We start from the raw sequence: 18,552 nt of genomic DNA on the forward strand, positions 1-18,552 counted from the left end.
TGTATGATATTAGAGAATGGTTGAGTTTCATTCTTCTGTGTATAGCTGTCCAATTTTCCCAGCACCATTTATTGAAGAGAATGTCTTTTTTCCATTGCATGCCAATAAATTTTCTTATGCAGGTCAATAAATTTCCTCTTCCACTGAAACTAATTCAAACGGAGTTTTTCCAATAACCAAAGGGGTCCTACCTAATACTTCACTTATATAGCTGGAAATTAAGTGATAGGAACTAAAAACAATCAAAGATTATATGTGTTAAAGGGACAGAATATTTTGTTGTTGACCTTTAACTTATTAAAGTATAACTTGAGAGTTGTTTGCAGGATCTAGAGTTTTGGTAGATACCTGTTATGAAATCATGAGAAGTTAAGGTCTAACATCCCTAAAATATAAACAATTCCTCAAAAGTAAGAAAAAGAAAACAAAGAGAAAATTAATAAAAATAAATTGAAACACCATTGAGAAGTCACCAATGGCCATTAAGCATATGAAAAAATGTGTTCACAAGAAAAACATACATTAATACTTTTCTCCTGTCAGACAGGTATCTAAACCTGTGATCACATAAACTTCTTAATGAAACTGCTAGAAAACAGTCACTATTATATCTCATTCATGGGAAAGCAAAAAGATTATTCCCTGTGGATAAAAAAACTAGCAATATATACTAAAATTATGTATGAATTTACCTTTCAACCCAGTGACTCCACTTCTAGAAATCTAGCCCAAAGATTCTATAGTGGGCAGAATTTAAGAGCTCCCAAGATTCTGAGGCCTTAAACACTAATGCATGTATTGCTGTGAAGAGATTTTTGCGGAAGTCCTTAATTGATTTTAAATTAGGAGATTATGCGAGTGGCTCTGATATCATCACAAGAGCCATTCAAAAGAAAAGAATTTTCTCGGGTCTGTTCACAGAAGAGGAAGTCAGAGAGATTCAAAGCATGAAAGGGATTTGACAGGAGGGATATTGTTCACTGTTGAAATGGAGAGGGCCACTGAACAAAGCCCCAGGAGCAACTCCTGCCTGACAGCCAGCAGAAAGCCAGGCACTTTAGTCCTACAACCTAAGAAATTGAATTCTGCTTGGTATTAATTTGGAATTGCAGTTTTCCCCAGGGCCTCCAGATGAGCACTTAGCCTGGCCAACATCTTGATTTTGGCTTATAATACTCTGAGCAGAAAACCCAGAAACACCATGCGAGACTTCTGATGTACAAAATTGTGAGCTCCTAACTGTGTGGTTTTAATTTGTTAAGTTTGTAGCAAGTTGTTATGCAACAGTAGAAAAAATATATAGGCACACTGGTAAATACAAAAAATATAAACCAAGCTATTAATTTTGGCATAACTTTAAATAGCAAAAATCTTAAAGAATCCAGCGTCTACCAATAGATGATTGCATGAATAAACTCTAGCACAACAGTATACCATGCATTTGTAGAAAAGGATAAAGGCAGAGCTCTATATACTGGTATGCAGTAATCTCAAAGGTAAAGAATTAAAAGAAAAATGCAGAGACAGGACCGTGTTTAGAGCATACTATCTTTTACTTAAGTCTGGAGGGAAAGAATATATATTATTTTTTAAAGTAACAGTTGTAAAGTAACAGTTGAAGTGTAAGCCAAAAACTAATAAAAAGTGTTACTTATAAGGGTGCTATAAAAAAGAACTTTTTGCAATGATGGAAATATTCTGTCTGTGCTATCTAATGCGGTAGTCATTGGCCACCTATGGCTAGTGGGTACTTGAAAACTTGAAATGTGGATAGAACTTAAAGGAGAGAAATTTTGAATTTTATTTAGTTGTCATTAATTTAAATTTAAATAGCTACATGGAGCTAGCTGCTATTATAATGAAGATCAATACATACATATGGTGAGAAAGGACAAAAGGGATTAATATGTAAGCACATTCTGTGACTATACCTCGTTACATATTGGAGTCACATATTTTAAAAGAACATTAAATCATGTAAGAATCGAAAAGACAAAATTAATACAAAAGGTAAAACAACCTCTCAATTTAGAACATTCTAAAACAAGTCTATTAAGTTAGTGGCATAATGAGGCAGAACAGAGATTTACTTACTTCAAGTAACTTTAAAACACAACATTTTGATTGCAAATCCCTGGTGGCATAAATTCTAATAACAAAACTAACTGAAATGAAATGTCAATATGCATGCACTAATCTTATTTTATTCTGAAACTATTATATGTACACTGTACAATAAAAGCAAATAAGTAGTTTCATTCATGTCATTAGTAACCAAGCTTTTCAGTGAAAGAGAAAAAATCTAAGAAAAAAAATCAATACAGGCTCATGATGAATTTCTCTTTAAAAAAACACTTATACTCTTCAGCTGTCCACTGAAAAGACTAGAAATAATGACAACCCTAAACAATGAACATTTCTAGTGTCCAGGTTATAGTTTCTAAATAGCAAGTCCTAGTAAAAGGAACAACTCTTTGAAGATGGCCGATTCCAGGACTGAGACAGAAAATGTATACAATGAGCCCAGAACATCTTACATGAGAAATATACCAAACAGGAATAACAACATGTCAAAAGGACTCTGTAGCCAAGGAATATCTTGATTATCAAAAGCAAGAATGATTAACTGTACTGGATTGAAACATATACATATAAAAACTAGAAGCTCATAATGATACTAATAAAAAACATCCCTTTTGGAGATTACTAGACCAATTCACTACTTTGAGAATTTATAAATAGTCAAGCATTTATTCTGCCATTCCTGAAAAAAAACTGTTTCAGGGTTTCCTTTATTATTTAAATAATTCCAGTGAAATATAAAAAGAATGACAGAACTAGAATCACCACTTCACATCTCCTGGTGAAACAATGAATCAATGCAACCCAGGACAAATAACCCAGTTTTTCCAATAAATCAATGACATGGAAACAAAGAAAAAACTGTTTTAGAAAAAAGATGTAAAAGACATAATGACTGAATGCAATGTATGGACCTTGTTTGGATCATGACTTGACCAACTATTAAAAAAAAAAAAAGACATCTTAAGAAAAAGGAAACTTCTATATAGACCACATATTAGATAATATTAAGGGCTTATAGCTAACATTTTAGATATGATTAAAGCCATGATGGTTTACAAGGTGGTAATTCAAACAAAACGCAACAAAACCCAGAGGTCCTTATTACTTAAAGATACGTAATAAATTATTTACAGATAAATTGGCATTATGCCTAAAATATGCTTTATAATTCTCCAGGAAAAAAAAATGTAGGACTAAAGGAGAGGAAACTGGTTAAGAATAGGGGAATAGATGGCAGAACACTGACAGAATGTTGATAAAAGCTAAAGTTTAGTGTTGAGTATATGGGAGTTCATTATACCACTTTTTTAAATGCAAGTTTGAAAGCATCCACAAAAGAAAGCCCACCCATGAATGTGTGCAGTTAAATACACATACACACACACGTGGACATGCACACACAAACACACACACGGTTCCTCAGTTTAACTTCCTAGGGTTCCTGTCACAGGACTCCCAAAGAAAACAGAAAGATACTAAATTTAAATTCTTTTGAATAAAGCCTAAGAAGGGCCAAGATCATTAAGACCCTATCATATATTTAATAAAACAGTGAAGTTACTGAGAACCTACCATGCTCACAGTAGCAAAAGAAAAACAAAACAACAACTTGCTAGACTTTTTGGGCAAAAGATAAAATCCAGTTCCTCCCCTCATGGATTTTATAGTCCATTAGGAGAGACAAATGCAAAAGTAATTATACAATACTGTGACATATGAGACGACTTCTTTTGAGTAAGGCATGAAAAATGAGGAGATACTATATAGCCAAAAAGCAAGGTTTAGAAAGCTTCCAGATCCCAGAGAAAGGAAGAAACTTGTTCGAAGACCCTGGAAATCAGAGAGTGGAAGGTGACAAGAGAAAAAAAAGGGCTTTGAGAAACAAGGAGAAGCTGTATGTCAGGCAAAAGAACATGGCTACGCATGGAGGCGAAAGGAAGTCAGCAAAGATTTTAAATAGAATTACTACATCTGGTTTTCATTTCTAAAGGACCACTTTGAGAATAAATCAGCAGAAGGATAAATTACAGGTTGAGACTGGGGGAAAAAAAAGCAGTTAGGATCTCACTGAAGTAATCTAGACAACAAATGAGAGTCTGAGCTAAGGTGGCCTTAATAGAAATAAAAAAAGTAAACAAGATGTAATTATTAGGGAAGCAAAAATCTATACATGGTGATTAATTGCATATATAGAAAGAGAAGTCAGTGATGACTTCCAGGTTTCTAGCGCATTCAGTTATGTGGATGATGGTGCCATATGCTGAGATAGGAAAACAAGAAATGGAATTGATTTAAAATAGAAAAAAAACCCAAACATTATATTCAGTTCTAGAAGGGGTAAGACTAAGATGCCCATCAGTGTTCCAGATGTCCATTATCTGGTAGAAATCTGAGTATAGATTTGACAGGTGAGCAATATAGGTCAGAACTGTCCATATACAACTAAAGTTACAGTACTGGATGAGATCAATCTGGATAACAGACAGCTGAGGTAGAGAAGTCCACAAAGGAGACTATATAGGAGAGACCAGAGAAGCTGGAAGAGAACCAGAAGTAGAACCACAGACGTAGAAGAGAGTGACAAGACTCCCATAACTGATTTCAACAAAGGCAATAATTTTAGGAATATCTTCAAAAACCATTCGCTGGACATCTACTATGTGCTAAATGCTAAGGATGACTAAGATATCCTACTTGCTCTCAGGCACTCACAGGGTAGCAGGGAAGACAGACACATAAATGGCTGATTATAAAACTACTTAAGAAATGCCAAGATACAAGTAGCACAAGGTAAAATTGAAACACTTCAAGGAAAAGAGAATAGAAATTAAAAATCCAACATTAGAAGTATCTATCTTTATATTTCATTCATAAAATTATCAAAAATTTCCAGAGTAGAGAATTTTTTAAAAATTAGAATGTTTAGGATTAACAAGAATTAAAAATATTCAAATGGGCAAAACTACAGAAAAAACAATAACACACAGGTCAAAGGGACCAGAAAATAGGAATGATTAATAGAATTTCAGTGTTAATTAAATAATTCTTTATGAATGCATAAGTACATATTTTATGTGCTTAATTCATAAAGTTACCCAAAGATGAGGAACTAAATATCTCTAAATGATTAAAACAAGTTACCCATTTGGGAGTATGAATATGAAAAAAGTCTCAAATAAATATGTATATACTGCCCTCATGGGGCAGTAATAGGTAGTTCATTAAAATATAAGCAGAAAATATATTGGACTCCTTGGATCTAGTTTAATCCTAATTATTCTAGCCAATGAAGAAGCAACATTGGTGTGACTAGTAACATAAACCATCTAAAAATCATTCACGTATATATTTCTGTTTATGCCATGTTTCTTTCCTGATTGGGGAGCATTAACCTTGTATTCCAAGAGGTGTTGTAACTTTTAGGTGACCTGGATTAAAAATTCCAGGCACAGATAATTCGGAGCATATTCCATGGGTAAATAAATCAAATCAGCCTTTAAACACCATTAAATAATGTTCCTTTTTTCTGTCAAACTGCACTGTACTACAAATCTCAAATATCACTTATATAAGGTAAAGATTAAAAGAAAATGACTTACAATAACACATGTTGGGACTTCACGAAGAGAATACTCCGCTTTATTAGGAAGATCTTGATTGCCTACCAGCTCATAAACAGCAGGATACGGTAACAAGTTCACCAGTGCTAGAAAAGACTAGGCAGGGAAGAAAGAAAACACTGTCATTTAAATGGTGCATGTTTTTCAACCACATCCATGATACAGTTTTATAGGAGTATGACTATGAGGGTTAATTTTTTAAAATAAGCCTAATTAATCTACATAAATGTGAAATACATACATGTTAAGTGCCAAATAGCTAACCTCAACAATAATCTATGTGCTGATAATGCATAACAATTGTAACAGAATATATAGGAGTTGGAAAATGTTTTAAAATGTCTTGTATCTCTTGAAAAGTTTGGTTTTGAGAAAAAAAATGAAATGATTGTATTGCTGGAAAAAGCTGAATAAAATAATATTAAATGTTAAAAAAAAGAAATGATCCATCTTTCTCATTATTTGCATTGTTTTAACTGATGTGTAAGAAATACAAGAGAGTAACACTGTGGGGCTCTGAAGCAAGATAATAAATTCTATATATTCTCGTATTCAGGTCACAAGGTTTTCTTTATCCTTTAACTACATTCACTGGAAATCCAACTAACCTAATTATTATAGTTAATTTAAAAAGCCATGCCTTTACCTATCAAAACCAGCTCATTTTCTGGTGCAATCTTAACAAGTTAATCTCTCCATGAAGTTTTTAAGCTCTCACATTTCATCTTACTAAAAGCAACCTGAAGATTTTTCTCAGGCACAGTTCATTCTTTGGATCACCTGAACAAAAGCATGCAGTGGTTGCCCATCACTATCAAGCCTAAACTCCTTAGCAAGACTTTCAAGGCACTTAACTAATTGACACCTTTCTTCTCTTCACAGTGTCAAAAGCCTTGTTTTCCATTATTCCTCAGCAGGAAATCACTACTTCAGTCAATTGAATCTGCCTGTGGTCTCCTTCAAATAAATGACTGCCACATATGCAAACCTTTTGATCCTACCAACATATTCCTCCTACCCTCCCACTTACTCATTATCCCACTTCATAAACTTGCCACATTTTTTTTCTAGAAGGCTTTCTAATGAATTCTATTCACCTCTAGAAACCCTGTGTTTTGCCAATACCTGTATGTTTCATTCATATTGTATTAGTTGTATTTATTTGTAACTATTAAGTTTTCTGCTTATCGTTTTAAAAAAATTTTCACTGGATTCAGAAAACTTGAGAATCAAATTAAGAATTTTCACTGTAATCAGAACACGAGAAAATTTAGAAGAACAGTTAATTCAATCTCTCACATACTAGATGAAAAAACTTAAGGACCAGAGAAGTTAAGTGACTCAGCCAAAGACACGCAATCAGAAAGTTGGCAGCAGAACTAATCGGCATTTTCTTATTTTCAGGCTAGGTTACTCATTACAACTCCCAGTATAATCTTCAGACACTATTTAACAATGTCACTGTGCTACACAGTCCTTGTTTGAGGACTTGGAAGGTACAGTCCATTTTATCTCCACCTCCACCCTTACTATGCCAAATGCAATATTCCTTAACAAATAACAGTGGTTATAGTCAATATATTTAACACAGTGGATTTTAACAAAATGTTGCTGTAGAATGAAAAATGAATTCTTTAAAAGTTTCCTTTTCTTCCCATGAATATTCCATAAAATGAAGATGGAATTTTTAACTACTTCTAAGAAAATAATCTATATACTCCTGATTTAAACCTAGTATCATTTGGATAGCAATAAAGTTATCATAAAGTAGAATGACTAAATTTAATAACCTAGTTGCCATTTACTGAATGCTTATCTAAAGAACACTATGCAAGAAGTGTTCACTATAGAGAAAACAAAACAAAACAAAAAAACTGGTATCAAGGAAAGGATGTTTAAGGAATGTGTCAATTAATTATACATAAAATGAACTGCAGGGAAACTAGAGAATTCATGGCCACCTACGAAACCACCTAGGAAAAATTCACTAATCATCCAGGTGTTGACTACAAAGATGATTAACATAGATTTCATATTTGTATTATTCATCCAGTTTATGAAAAAAATAAGATGTTAAAAAAAACGGAAAATGCTTTATAATTTAAATACGTAAATATTTTATAAATGTTCTGAATATTTACCCAGTATTTAGAGTTATAAATGAGTCTTATTTAAAATATCCTTCCTATCTATTATTACAAGAAACTTTTTAATAAATGTTCATCTTAACATCTGACACTGTCCATAAAGGCACATGGTCTTTACAAATCACATATCAATACTATCCTGAGAGTTTTCGTATTATTTGCACATGAGGAATTCCATGGGTAAACATGAAACTTCCTCCTTTCACCTAAGAAATAAAACAACCTAGACCACATAGAATCATGGTAACTTCTGATATGGTACTCTAATTATGTAAAACATAAGGTAAAAATTCAGTAATTATAGTTGAACAAAACGAACTAAACAATTTTAAAGAAACTTGAGAAAATTTCAGCAGCTTGTTTCTAGGAGAAAAAATGCATTTTTCATACAGTGAGCATTTTTTTAAAAGAACATTAGCATACTATAAAATTGTGAGGTCTTATTTATAATATAACCATGAGTTCCCAAGAAAACATCATAAGATGTGCTAATATCAAACATTAATTATCCTAAAATTTATATTAGCACAAAACATTTTACTTCCATGTCTTGAAGAAAATAAGGTTTTGTAAAGTAATAGTAAGGAAACTAATTAAAGGCCAAATATTTGATGTATCTTGAGACTAAAGCATTTTAAAATTACCCAAGAACAAATACTTTTTATGAATTAAAACTCCTTCAGGTTGATAATGATTATCCATTCACTTATTAATTCAAAATATTTTAACACCAGCTGCTTATCAGCAATTATGCCAGATGCTAAGAATAAAAATATGAATGAAGGAATGGTCCCTGCCCTCAAGAACTCACACTGTAATAGAGGACAAATACACTATTAGATCATTTAAAATGGTTCTCCAAGTGATCTGATGGTACCATACTACAGAGAGGGTTGGAAGGACATTGGGAGGATCACACTATACAGCAAAGCAAGAGGAGATGAGAGCTATGACTGCAAAGTAGCAGGCAGGTAGGCAGGAGGAGATGTACTATGTTAATGATCACTACCTTTATCCTCTAGGAAAAAGAACTAAGTTTTTCCAGAAAAGTAATGGGAATTTCATTTTACCTTATAGATAGAAAGCTGTGAAGGAAAATGATTTTGAGGGTAGACAGTACCGGGGGAAAATAAATTAAAATTTGGGGTTCTATCAATTATACTTATTACACCAAAAATGTATTTTTAAGTTTCTAACACAGAAATCAGAAAGTGATTTAAAAAGGCGAATTTAAGATAAGAGAATCAAACCATTTTAAATAGTTTTACATCTTTCTAATCTGTATGCCTTCCTGTTTTTTTTTTTTTACTTATCGCACTAAGATCTAATACAATGTTAAATTGATAAGTGAACAGATTTTAGGTCCAATATTTCACCATTAAATATGAGATTCATGTTTTTGATAGATAGTATTTATCAGATCGAATTAAATCTGCCAAGTTTTTATCATAAATGGGCATTAAGTTTTGTCAAATGATGTGTCCATGTCTACTGAAATCATCGTATGAGTCTTCTGTATTCTGTTAATATTATAGTCCCATTTTAGAATGAGAAACCAACTTTCAGTTGCTTGGGATAAACCCCACTTGATCATAAAAAATGATGGATCCTTTATATATTACTATATACAATTTGATATTTTGTTAAATATTTAAGTCTATGCTCAGATATACTTGTCTATTTTTTTTCAATAACAGTGTTATCTCATCCACATCAATATTATGATGGTCTCCTCACATAAGTTAGAACTTAATTCTTCAACCTCTGTTTTGCGAAAAAACTTGTGGAAGAGTGTTGTTCTCTCTAAGAGTTTCATAGAATTCACCAGTGAAACCACGTGGCTCTCTATGGAATTTGATAATGAATTCGATTTCTTTAACAGAACATAGCTATTCAGATTTTCTATTTTATACTGGGTCAGTTTTGGTAAGCATATTTAAGGAGTTTGCCAATTTTATCTTAGTTGTTTAACTTACAGCATAAAGCTGATTATAATACTCATTTATTATTCCTTAATAACTACAGGATCTTCAGTGAAACTCTTCTTTCATTCTTGATTAACTTTGGGCCCCTCATTTTCTTGATGAGTCTAGCCAGGGGTTTATTATTTTTAATAATCATTTGCAAGTACCAACTTTTGGCTTTGTTACTTTTCTCATTTGTCTTTACTCTGTTTCATTAATTTCTGCTCTAAAGTTTATTATTTCCTTTCTTCCATTTGCTTTGGGTATAATTTGTTCTTTTTCTAGTTTCTTAGAGTGAAAACTTGACTCATTAATTTTAGATATTTCTAATATAAATATTACAGTTAAATATCCCTCTTAGCACTACTTCAGAAACATTTGCAAATTTTCTATTTTACTTTTTATTTTCTGCTTTAAAATATTTCCTAATCTCCCTTATGACTTCTTTGAGCTGTGTGAATTTAGAGGTGTATTTCCAAATATTTGGGCTTTTACAGTTTCTAGCTTGTGATACTTAGGTTCACTGTGGTCTCAGAACATACTTTGTATTATTCCAATCATTTTACGTTTATGCAGACTTAACACTCCAGCCCAGCAAGTCTCTTGGTAAGCACGCTAAGTACTCTTGAAAATGTGTGTTCTGCAGTCACTGAATATAGTAATCCATAAAGAACAATTAGATCAAGTGATAACTAGTGATATTCATATCATGTACCTGAGAACAGACTGAAAGATCTGTCACATCAATTGCTAAAAGAGGAATGTTAAAATCTGCAACTATTACTGTAGATTTGCCTATATCTTCCTTAAGTTATTTTAATGCTTCATATATTTTGAATCTCATTTCTAGGATCATAACTTATGATTGTTATGTCCTCCTGATATATTGACCAATGTTTCTTAATCCAACATTACTTCATTTTCTCTGTCTCTGACATTAAATATGGCTACTGCAGTCTTCTAATGTATATTTTTTCCTCTTTTTCTATTCATTGACTTTCAACTTATCAGTGTCTTTTTCTTTAAAGTGAATTTCTTAGAGACAGCACATATTTGGGTCTTATTCTGAAAATCTCTGCATTTTAAATATTTAGTCTCTTACATGTAATGCAGTTATTGATTAGGGCTCCCTTTTTCCTATTTGTTTTCTTTTTTCCCATCCCCTTTCTGTCCCTCTCTGCATGGGGTTATTTTTAGAATTTTATTTTAGCTCTACCTTTTGCATTTTATTTGTGGTTTTTCTAGGTCAGCTGTCCAATAGACCTCTCTGTGGTGTTGGAAATGTTATATTATTTGAACTATGCAACAACTGCTAGCTACATATAGCTACTGAACACAAGATTAAATGTACTTGAGGGACCGAATTTTTAACTTTGGTTTTAAGTAGGTTTATATAGCCACATGGTACTATTGTCTATCATATTCCAAAACACAGGTACAGAGAGGTAAGAGGAGGCTGGACTGGAAATGAGTTTAGTGTACCTCATTATATATGGAGTCCACATTACTGTTTTCTATAATTTAAAAGACAGTAAAATTAAATCCAAATTCCCTAAGGAATAATATTTAGAACTACAAGCTGGGCACTAAGAATGTTTGCTATGAGTTATTTCTAGATAATTCAGTTCACAGTTTAGAGGAATATACGTTTTTTTAACAGAAATTAACCATTAGTTTATGCTGACATTTCTAATTCAAAGTCAAAGGAGTTAAAGAAAATCCCAACCTTATAATAGAAATAGAAATATTTTCTAGGGATTAAAAATTAATGTTGTTCCACTTCATGTAAAATTTAAGAATCTTGAAACCACATAGATTTGTGTACCATTACACCATTTGCTTACCCTGTGTAGTAGAGCTGTCATATATATTACCTCTAAGTATAAAATAAACCCCACTATATGTCATAGTTTTCTTTTAAAGAGTCCTATGAATTAAGAGAAAAACAGGGTTGTTGTTGTTTTTTAAAGATTTTATTTATTTATTTGAGAGAGAGAGAGCACATGAGCACAAGTGAGCAAGGGGTAGTGGCAAAGGGAGAGGGAGAGAGAATCCCAAGCAGGCACCATACTGAGTGCGAGCCTGACAGAAGGCTCAGATTTCATGTTCCTGAGAGCATGACCTGAGCCGAAATCAAGACTCAGAGGCTTAACGGACTGAGTCACCCAGGCACCCCAACAGGCTTTTTTATACTCACTCACCTACCTGCAATTTCTTTTCAGTCTGAAAATCCAAATATCCATCGGGTATCATTGTCCTTCAACCTGAAGAAATTCCTTTTGTGTTAAATAAAATGCAAGTCTGCTAAAAAATATTTTCTTAACCTTTAAAGTTTATTTTACTTTTATCCTTGAGTACTTTTGCTGGATACAGAATTCTAGGTTGACTGGGCTTCCCCCTTCCAGCACATTAAAGATGCTCTATTATCTTCTGGCCTCCACAGTTTCTAATGAGACATCAGCACACTTTTCTGCCGTTCCCCTCTATGTATGATTTTCTATGGCTTCTTTCAAGATTTTCTCTTTATCTTTAGTTTTCAGCAGTTTGTACGGCTATAATGAGCCTTGCTGTGGTTGCCTTTGCATTTTCATTCTTTGCGTATTCTTCCTTGCGATTCACTGTTTCTTGGTCTATAAATTTACATTTTTCAAGATATTTGGAAATTCAGCTTTTGTTCAATATCTTTCTGTCCCATTCATTCCCTTTCTTCTTCTATTTCTATATATCAATCAAAGGTATTAAAACTTTTGATAAGGTCTCACAAATCACAGAAGCATTCCCTAGTTTTTCTCTCTGTTCTTCAGATTATATAATTTCTATTTATCTATCTCAAGTTCACGGACTAGTTCTTCTGTCGTATTTAAATATTCTATTAAGCCCATCTAGAAAATTATTTCAGATAAGGTAGTTTAGTTCTAGAGTTTCTATCTGGTTCTTTTATATGGTTTCTATTTCTTTACTATAATTTCCAGTTTGTTTATTCATTACAAGAATATTTTCCTTTGCATGCTACTTATAACAATTCCCTCAAAATTCTTATATATAATTCCAATTTCTTCATCATTTCAATCTCTATTAGTTGCCTTTTTCTGGGTTTGAATCGCATTTCTCTTATTCTTCATATTTCTATTAATTATGGACTATATCTAATACATTGTGAATGATCTAATCCCCAATGCTGATTTTAATAGTTAACATGGCAAATTCAAAAAAAAATTGGGGAAACATATCAAATACATAAAAGCCATTGAATTAGAACATTGTATAGGTACTTTAGAATTTCTTTTTTTGGCACATTACACTAAATGATAGCATCTTCTCTTTGCCCAGTCATCCTTCAAATAATCCTGACAATTTTCTATTAGATTTAAACCCAAGGGCTTTTTTTTTTTTTTTTTTTTGCTTTGGTTGATTGGTTTTTGTTTTAGGGTTTTGGTGGGGGGAGGGAGGTTGTTTTTTCATAGCATGTCTAGTGTGTATTACTCTTTATTAAGAGAAAAATTACCAAAAACATTTTGAAAGGAAAACATCCTTGCAAAATGCAATTCTCTTTGAACACTGGTAGTTCTAGCCACTTATTTTGAAAACAAAAAAATTAGAAATGAAATAAAGGAGAGAAGAGAAAGTTTGGAAAAGCTGCTGGTTGTAACTGAATATATATATATAAAGCCTGGATGAAGTAATTTTTTTTTTTTTTTAAGATTTTATTTATTTATTCATGAGAGACAGAGAGAGAGAGAAGCAGAGGGAGAAGCGCTCCCAAGGAGCAGGGAGCCCGATGTGGGACTTGATCCCAGGACCCTGGGATCATGACCTGAGCCGAAGGCAGACGCTTAACCATCTGAGCCACCCAGGAGCCCTGGATGAAGTAATTTTTGAGAGAGATACTCAGATCATTCCCTACCTTTTGACAGCTCCGGTCAATAGGATCCACTGGCGTAGATCTGGGGTGGGTTACTCTAACGTCATCTCTTCCACATTCCAGATTGGCCCATAATTCAGTTATAAGTGCATTAATAAACCCTAAGAAGAATTATGTTACATCATATTTACAGTATATTATTTCTTGGGATTATGGAAAAAGACATAATTATCCCTCTGATAAGATTGGTCCACAGTGATAAAAGACACATACTTACATCTTGTGTAAGAAATAACCTCTAACCTTGGTAGAAATTATATCTCCTACTGTTCATTATACCTTCATGATACCTCATTGTCATAAAACTGCATAATGACTAAATTCTGAGACACTATTTCCCTAGAGAACTGAATTTTGAGTCTTAGTATTTATCCCTTAGCCAATAACTTCTGAGCATGTTTTTCTGAAAAGTAAGATTTACACTTTACTCTGCAAATGAGCCAACAATGAAAGGCAGCTGAAAGATGGTATGTATGTGCATGTGTGCGTGCGTGCATATAGCAGGTATCAAGAGGCAGGGTAGGCACTTAAAGAGTGTGTGTTCCTTATTCTAATATAACTTTTTTTTTTCTTTATAATTCTTATGCTTAAAACAATTCATTTCATACAACTTCTGGCTCAATACAGTTTAAATTCTCATGAGTCAGACACTATATATCTAAATGAAAGTGATTTTTTTTTAGAGATTTTATTTATTTATTTGACAGAGAGAGAGAGCGTGAGAGGGAACATAAGCAGGGGGAGTGGGAGAGGGAGAAGCAGGCCTCCTGTGGAGCAGGGATCCCGATGTGGGGCTCGACCCCAGGACCCTGGAAACATGACCTGAGCCAAAGGCAGATGCTCAACGACTGAGCCACCCAGGTGCCCCTAGAAAGCCCATCTAGTGAAAGTGATTATTAAGGTTGATTATTAAATTCTTTTATGAAGAATCAAATTACATAAAAAAGTGTAAAACAGAACATCTAATCATAAAATCGGTAAGTTCGTGATAACATTACAGCAGAAAGGCTCCTGTGGTATAAGAGAAAAAAATATGGGCTCTGAAATCAAGAATATCAGGGTTGAAATTATAAACCTGCCAGCTCAGTAGTTGTGTGTCCTTATACAAATCCCTTGACTTCTTAGAACATCAGTTCCCCCTTTTGAAAACTGAAATAATGCTATATTTCAGGGTTGCCATGAAGAATAAATTAGAGTTACTAATATAGTACCCTAAGTTCATAGGAACACAAGCAGTGTTAGTCTCCCTTCCATTGTCCTGTAAAATAACTGCATTTAACCCTCTGATGAAAAGCTTGATACCATGAGGCTTAGAAGCTTAATGACTTGACCAACAGGGAAATCGGAGATTAAATCTAGTCTCCAAATGCTTCCATTAATGTGCCTCTAGTACGGCAGTATATTAGATTTTATATTGAGTAGAAGAAAAAATAAGTTGTTCAGTTTAGGACAACTTTTACCAAGAAACATGTTTCATAATACAAATAGTCCAAATTAGTTTAGTCAAATGGTTTTTAAGATATATTATAGTAAAATATTTTCATTTAAGGAGAGAATCAGTTGTGGTCAGTGATGTTGTAATTCATCAACCCTAAGCTTTGAAAAATATAACCACAGCATCTCTGTTAGAGGTATGGCTTGTCTCTGGTTCAGGGTTCAGATAACCTTAAGATATATTAAGTCAGTGATGTTTAAACTTCTTAAAAATCCAATCCATAGTAGTTAATACATGCTGACTGCAAAGACAGTGGTGAAAGCTAAGTGGTAAGAGGGAAGCTTTCAAGAAGCAAAAAAGGAAGAAGGAGAATAAGGAAATGGGATGTATGTATGTATGCTAACTATTGTGGTTGTAAATTCTGAAGCATATACAGGCCACTAAAACTGAGCATTAAGAAATCCTAGAAGATTCAAAAAGAAAAAGAGAGAAAGAAAGAAATCCTGTAAGATTCAGTTGTACTGAAAGGATGATATCCTTTTGATTTATAAGATGAAGACAATTTCCTAAAGATCAAGTACTTCTCAGTTTAATTTATGTTCCATTGTTCTCAGAAAAGAGAACAAGGATGTGTGTATATATATCTTTCAAGGGAAAAAAAAAATCCATTGCAATTTCATGGAAGAAAAAAAATAAAAGGAAACCCCATAACTTTCCCTTACCTAAGGCCTAACTTTTCCTAACTTGGGAAAAGCTAGGCCTTACTAACTTTTCTAAAATAAACATCCTGAGAGCTGATCATGCCAGTTAAATTTTCTATTGGCTCGTTCATTTTATTTAAAATAATGAGAATTTTAATTAAAAGGAAAAACTCACCTGAACTTTGTAGTGCTATTGCACCTGCTGCTGTTGACGCCACTTGTGCTACCAAAACTCCACAGCCAAACTTTTTATGCCTGCTGATCTAACAACGTAAGTAAGGAACAATGAAAAGCAGGAAAACATAAAAAGATAACATTTTATTTACACGTTACATGCAGAGTTACTGATTCTTCTTCTTAGAATACTAGACATTCTTTCAGGTAAAGATAATGAGCAGCAAAACAAACTCAGACACCCTAACAATGAGTTAATATTTTTGACAATCTTATTTCAGATATAGGTTCTGGCCCCAGCCTTAAAATTAAGTAGCTTTTCGCCTTGAACAAGTCACTTCTCTCTCTAGTTCTAAGTCTCTTCATACATAAAATAAGGGACTTTAACCAGATGAAGATTAGCATGCCTTCCAACTTTAACTTTTATTATTTTATTCCTTAGGTTAGTTCTTCAATAATAAATTTCCTCATTAATAAATCTGTATTGACTACCAGTTGAAATATACTTGTAAATAATCAAAAAACTTTAAAAAATAGTATCTTCTCAATGGTAATTATTTTTAGAGGAAATGTGATTTTTTTCCCTAAGGTAATTATATTACATATATTTTATATATATGTAATATATATATATATATATAACACACACAAAGAATCCTCATTAACACACAGGTTTCTAATCAGTGTTGTAGAAGACCCTGGATAATTTGTTATGTCACAAAGAGAGTATTATACATATATTCATGGTAAGTAAGTACAAAAGTATCACTCTTGGCAGAAAACAGAATAAGGAAATAATAGACATTAAAAAAATATTCCTCTTCAGATCTTAGTTATGGCCAGGTTGGCTAATAATGGTTGATTTCTAAACAAAGCTAACCATTTACAATTTATATTTTTTTGACATTTCACTAAAAGGATCTGTTTTAATCAAATTTTAAAAATACAACTGTACATTCAGTTTTGAGGGCAAAAAAAAAGTAGAAAGGAACTAAAAGACCATGGGAATTAGATTTCTTCAATTTTCTGCTATTCATGTCTTCATAAGTTTGCCTTCCTTTTCTAATTTTATTACTCGTATTTTCCACTTTCCTTAATTTATCATACATTAGTTCTGTAGTTAGATGACACAGAGGTACAGAAATATGAATGTCTTTTTCCTGGCTTGCCCTCTTCCATAACTGAAAAAACACCTTACTCATCAGTCATCCCCATTGACCCTGCTGATTTTGATACTAGCAGCCACAGGAGCCTCCCAAATTCACATTAAGTACTGAAAAGGAAGAGGCAAAGAAAAACTTCAGAGAAGTCAGAGATCCTTTATTAAACTAAGAGTTAGCTTTCAGGAACACTGTTAAAGACAAATTTGAGCTCTAGTCTTACTGCTTTCAGTAACTAGGTGTGTGAGCATTCACAGATCATTTAACAAGCCTGGGTCTCTACTTTCTCTTCAGCAAAATTAAGGAAATGGCCTAGTGGCTTTCTTACAAGACACCAGAGAATCTAAATTTTCCAAAAAAGTCCTCAATAACATAAAGCACCATTAAAGTATTGTATCATATTATAAGGTTGTGAGTTACTGAGAACAGGGAACAGTATCTTCTATTATAACCACCAGTGTGGTACAAAGAAAGACTAGATTTTTTTCATATTCATAAATGTTAAAACAATGACATCTAGTCCTAGATATATTATCACAGTAGCAAAAGTTATGTATGCATAGTCTCAAGCATCTGATGAGAAAGAAAAATGTCTTTGAATTGCTTGAATATTTTCAAAAATGTAAAAAAAAATAAAAACCCAAATGGTTAATTAAGTACACAAGGAGATTCAAACTCAGCAGCAGAGAAATCCATATTAAAATGACAAATTCATTTATGTAAACTTAAAACTCCCAAGAAACTTTATTTACTATAGTCTGAATGTTTGTGTCCCTTCACAATTCATATGTTGAAATCCTAATCCCCAAAGGTGATGCAGTAAGTGGGACCTTGATTAGATCATGAGGTGGAGAGTACCCAAGAATGGGATTAGTACTCTTACAAAAAAGATCCCAGAGAGCTCCCTAGCCCTTATCCATGTGAGAACATAATGAGACATCTATGACCAGAAGAGGGCCCTCCCCTGACCACACTAGCACCCTGATCATGGACTTCCAGCCTCCAGAACTGTGAGCAATAAATTTCTGCTGTTTATAAACCACCCCATCTATGGTATTTTAATAGCCTAAATGGACTAAGACAATATTCAACACGAAGTATACACATCCCAGGATATTACACATATTAAACACATTAGTATGGAAGCCTGGGGTAGAGGGATGCATGCCAGGTGAAATGGAACTGTGAATCAAAAATGAAAGGGGAATAAAATTAATCAAGACAGACATCTTACAGTATGCCATAAACTGAGGCGTGTAAATAACTAAGTTCTCTATACTTGAGATCCATTTAAATAAGAACAATAAAAACATATCTGCACATACAAACCTAATATCATAAACC

At 33.1% G+C, this 18,552-nt stretch overlaps 1 protein-coding gene across 7 annotated transcripts in view; it reads right to left on the minus strand.

Moving 5' to 3' along the window:
• TBC1D32 (TBC1 domain family member 32) overlaps positions 1 to 18,552 on the minus strand; it is a 208,581-nt gene that overhangs the window by 117,719 nt on the left and 72,310 nt on the right. For all 7 annotated transcript variants that reach the window (XM_034990457.1, XM_034990456.1, XM_034990455.1 and 4 more), the window contains 3 exons: positions 16,050 to 16,137; positions 13,721 to 13,839; positions 5,685 to 5,801 (listed from right to left, as the gene is read on the minus strand). In XM_034990457.1, the coding sequence (XP_034846348.1) occupies positions 5,685 to 5,801; positions 13,721 to 13,839; positions 16,050 to 16,137 (324 nt within the window). The remainder of the gene's footprint in view (positions 1 to 5,684; positions 5,802 to 13,720; positions 13,840 to 16,049; positions 16,138 to 18,552) is intronic.

The sequence above is a fragment of the Mirounga leonina genome, unplaced genomic scaffold (assembly GCF_011800145.1).
Source record: "Mirounga leonina isolate KUSES-001 unplaced genomic scaffold, KU_Mleo_1.0 Mir_53, whole genome shotgun sequence".
In the NCBI taxonomy this organism is placed as follows: Eukaryota; Metazoa; Chordata; class Mammalia; order Carnivora; family Phocidae; genus Mirounga; species Mirounga leonina.